We start from the raw sequence: 4,595 nt of genomic DNA, 5'->3' as shown, positions 1-4,595 counted from the left end.
TATTGTTTAGCAGAAAGTACTTCTTCAGTTGATGAATTATCCAACGACTCTTCATTTTTCTTCTTTATTTCAGGTTTTTTCTCTTTTTTAACAGGTTCACGAGATTGCTTAACAGAAAGTATATCTTCAGTCAATGAATATTCCAAAGACTCTTCATTCTTCTTCTTTATTTCAGGTTTCTTTTCTTTCTCTTCAGGCTTGGCAGATGGTTTCACAAAATGTGAATCATCAGTGAGTAGTTTATCTAAAGTTTCTTCAGACTTTTTCTCTGTATCATCCTTTTTATCTTTTAAGTCAATCTCACAATATTGTTTAACAGAGAGTTCATCTTCATCCAATGATTCATTCATAGATTCTTTACTTTCATTCTTCATTGCTGACTTCATCTCAATCTTTTCATGTTCTATAGAAAGTATATCCCCAATAAATGGTTTATCTAAAGTTTCTTCACATTCCTCTTTTATTTCAGCCTTTTTCTCCTCCTCTTCACTATATTCAGTACATGGATTAATAGATTTTGTAACCCGAGTTATTAACCTTCCCAGTGATTCTTCAAGTTTCTCTTTTATTTCAGGTTTATTTTCTTTATCTTCAGGCTTGGCAGATGGTTTGACAAAATGTGAATCACCAGTGAGTGCTTTATCTAAAGTTTCTTCAGTCTTTTTCTCTGTATCATCCTTTTTATCTTTCTTGTCAGTCTCACAAGATTGTTTAACAAAGTGTTCATCTTCATTCAATGATTTATCCAAAGATTCTTCATTTTTCTTCTTTATTCCAGGCTTTATTTCAATTTGATCATGCTCACCAGATGATTTCATACAAAGTATATCCTCAACCAATGGTTTATGTAAAGTTTTTTCACTTTTATCCTTCACTTCATCCTTTTTGACCTCCTCAACAGACTCAGTAGATAGTTTAACAGATTTTGCATCCTCAGTCATTATGTTTCCTGGTGATTCTTCAAGGTTCTCTTTTATTTCAGGTTTTGTTTCTTTCTCTATAGGCTTGGCAGATGGGTTCACAAAATGTGAATCATCAGTGAGTGGTGTATCTAAAGATTCTTCGATCTTTATCTCTATATTATCACTTTTATCTTTTTCTTCAGGCTCACAAGATTGCTTAACAGAATGTTCATCTTCATCCAATAATTTATCCAAAGATTCTTCATTTTTCTTCTTAATTTCAAGATTCATCTGAATCTTATCAGATTCACCAGATGATTTAATAGAAAGTATATCCTCAATCAATGTTTCTTTACTTTTCTCAAGTATTTCAGGCTTTTTCTCCTTCTCAATTGACTCAGTATGTGGTTTAACAGATTTTTCATTCTGAATCATTAAGTTTCCTGGTGTTTCTTCAATTGTTTCCTCTATTTCATCCTTCTCTTTCTCATCAGGCTCATCAGATGGTTTAATAAAAGGTATGTCCTCACTTTTCTCCATTATTTCAGCTTCTTCATCTTTCTCATCAGATTCAAAAAGCATTTTATCTGATTTAATCTCTTTAGTCATTAAGTCTGCCAATGATTCTTCAATTTCCTCTTTTATTTCAAGTTTTGTTTCTTTCTCTTTAGGCTTGCCAGATGGCTTGTCAAAATATGAGTCATCAGTGAGTGGTTTATCTAAGGCTGTTTCATGCTTTTTCATGCTTTTAACAGAAAGTACATCTTCAATCAGTGAGTTATCCAAAGACTCTTCATTTTTCTTCTTTATTTCAGGTTTCTTTTCTTTCTCTTCAGGCTTGGAAGATAACTCAACAAAATGTGATTCATCAGTGAATGATCTATCTAAAGTTTCTTCAGGCTTTTTCTCTGTATCACTTTTATTCTTTATTTCTAGTCTCTTCTCTTTTTTACCAGGTTCGTTCGATAGTTTAATAGAACTTACATCCTCAACCAATGATTTATTTAAAGTTTCTTCACTATTTTCTTTTATTTCAGCTTTCTTCTCTTTCCCAATAGATTCAGCGGATGGTTTAACAGATTGTGCATCCTCAATCATTAAGCTTACCAGTGACTTCTCAAGAGGATCTTTTATTTCAAGTTTATTTTCTTTCTCCTCAGGCTTGCCAAATGGTTTCACTAAATCATGAATTAGTAGTTTATGTAAGGTTTCTTCAATCTTTTCCTCTATTTCAATTTTTTTCTTATTGTCTTCAGGCTCACAAGGTTGTTTAACAGAATGTTTACCTTTATTCAATGATTTATCCAAAGATTCTTCACTTTTCTTCGCTATTGCTGGCTTCATCTCAATCTTATCGAGTTCATTAGATGATTCTATAGAAAGTATATCCTCAACCAATGGTTTATCTAACGTTTCTTCAGTTTTCTCCTTTATTTTAGCCTTTTTATCCTTCTCAATGGATTCAGTACATGGTGTAACAAACTGTGCATTCTCAAACATTAGGTTACCTAAAGGTTCCTCAATTGTCTCTTTTATTTCAAGATTCTTTTCTTTTTCCTCGGGCTTGCAAGGTGGTTTCACAAAATTGTCAATTATTGGTTTATCTAAAGGTTTTTCACTCTTTTCTTTTATTTCATCTTTTTTCTCTTTCTCTTTAGATTTACAAGATTGTTTAACAAAATGTACATCTTCATTTAATGATTTATCCAAAGTTAGTTCACTTTTCTTCTTTATTTCAGCCTTTTTCTCCTTCCCAACAGATTCAGTAGATGGTTTAACAGATTGTGCATCCTCAATCATTAAGCTTCCCAGTGATTCCTCAGTAGGCTCTTTTATTTCAAGTTTCTTTTCTTTCTCCTCAGGCTTGCCAAACGGTTTCACAAAATCATCATTCAGTGGTTTATTTAAAGTTTCTTCAACCCCTTCCTCTATTTCATCCTTTTTCTCTTTCTCTACTGGCTCAGAAGATTGTTTAGCAGAATGTTTACCTTTATTCAATGATTTATCCAAAGATTCTTCACTTTTCTTCCTTATTGCTGGTTTCATCTCAATCTTATCAAGTTCATTAAATGATTCTGTAGAAAGTAGTATATCCTTAATCAATGGTGTATCTAGAGTTTCTTCAGTTTTCTCCTTTGTTTCAGCTTTTTTATCCTTCTCAGTGGATTTACTACATGGTGTAATGAAGTGTATGTTTTCAACCATTAGGTTTCCTAGTGATTCCTCAATTATTTCTCTTATATCAAGTTTATTTTCTTTTTCCTCAGGCTTGCCAGATGGTTTTAAAAAATCATCAATTAGTGGTTTATCAAAAGCTTCTTCACTCTTTTCTTCTATTTCATTCTTTTTCTCTTTCTCTTCAGGTTTACAAGGTTGTTTAACAGAATGTACATCTTCATTCAATGATTTATCAAAAGCTTCTTCACTTTTTTCCTTTATTTTATCCTTTTTATCTTTCCCAATGGATTCAGTAATTGGTGTAACAGAGAATGCATTCTCAACCATTAGGCTTCCCAGAGATTCCTCAACTGTATCTTTTATTTCATTTTTCTTTTCTTTCTCCTCAGGCTTGCCAGTTGGTTTCAAAAACTTGTCAATTATTGGTTTATCTAAAGTTTCTTTACTTTTTTCCTCTATTTCATCATTTTTATCTTTTCTGCCAGGCTCACAGGATTGTTTAAAAAAATCTTCATCTTCATTCAATGATTTATCCAAAAATATTTCATTTTTCTTCTCTGTTTCAAGCCTCTTCTCTTCTATATAATGTTCATTAGATTGGTTAATAGAATTTACATCCTCAACCAATGATATATCTACAGTTTCTTCACTTTTCTCTTTTATTTCAGCCTTTTTCTCCATCTCAACAGATTCGGTACATGGTTTAACAGACTGTGCATCCTCAATCATTAGGTTTCCCAGAGATTCTTGAATTTTCACATTTATTTCAAGCTTCCTTTTTATCTCTTCAGGCTCACTAAATAATTCTACCAAATGTACATCACCAATGAGTGGTTTATCTAAAGATTTATCACTTTTTCCCTCTATTTCATTCTTTATTTCTTTCTGATTAGGCTCATCAGATGGTTTAGCAAAATGTTCATCCTCATTTGATGAATTATCCAAATATTTTTCATTTTTGTCCTTTATTTTAGACTTCTCTTTCTTATATAATCCCTTTTCTGGCTTATCACTATTTAAAGATTCTAACATTCTATCATCTGCAAAACTAATGCGATGAGATTCCAAAGAGTTATCAGGTATATTACAACTGAGCAGAGATTCTACTTCATCTTCAGCTGTAGAATAACTAAAAAGAAATTTCAATCTTTCATCAGCAGTAGAATACCAAGGAAGTGAGTTTGGTTCTTCTTCAGCTGTAGAATATCCAGCCAATGATTCCAGTCTTTCATCAGCTGTAGAATATCCAGCTAATGATTCCAGTCTTTCATCAGCTGTAGAATATCCAGCTAATGATTCCAGTCTTTCATCAGCTGTAGAATATCCAGCTAATGATTCCAGTCTTTCATCAGCTGTAGAATATCCAGTTAATGATTCCAGTCTTTCATCAGCTGTAGAATATCCAACCAATGATACCAATTTTTCATCAGCTGTAGAATATCCAGCTAATGATTCCAGTCTTTCATCAGCTGTAGAATATCCAGTTAATGATTCCAGTCTTTCATCAGCTGTAGA

The 4,595-nt window shown here is 32.3% G+C and overlaps 1 protein-coding gene across 1 annotated transcript in view; it reads right to left on the bottom strand.

Annotated features, from left to right (window-relative positions):
- The window catches only part of LOC106467650, a gene marked incomplete at its 3' end in the record, with an annotated part of 86,460 nt that overhangs the window by 26,993 nt on the left and 54,872 nt on the right, over positions 1-4,595 (bottom strand). Inside the window, exon 15 of the mRNA XM_022395846.1 lies at positions 69-4,556. Coding sequence (XP_022251554.1) covers positions 69-4,556 — 4,488 coding nt within the window. The remainder of the gene's footprint in view (positions 1-68; positions 4,557-4,595) is intronic.

The sequence above is a fragment of the Limulus polyphemus genome, unplaced genomic scaffold (assembly GCF_000517525.1).
Source record: "Limulus polyphemus unplaced genomic scaffold, Limulus_polyphemus-2.1.2 Scaffold2692, whole genome shotgun sequence".
Taxonomy (NCBI): domain Eukaryota; kingdom Metazoa; phylum Arthropoda; class Merostomata; order Xiphosura; family Limulidae; genus Limulus; species Limulus polyphemus.
This window is presented reverse-complemented; position numbering and strand designations above follow the sequence as displayed.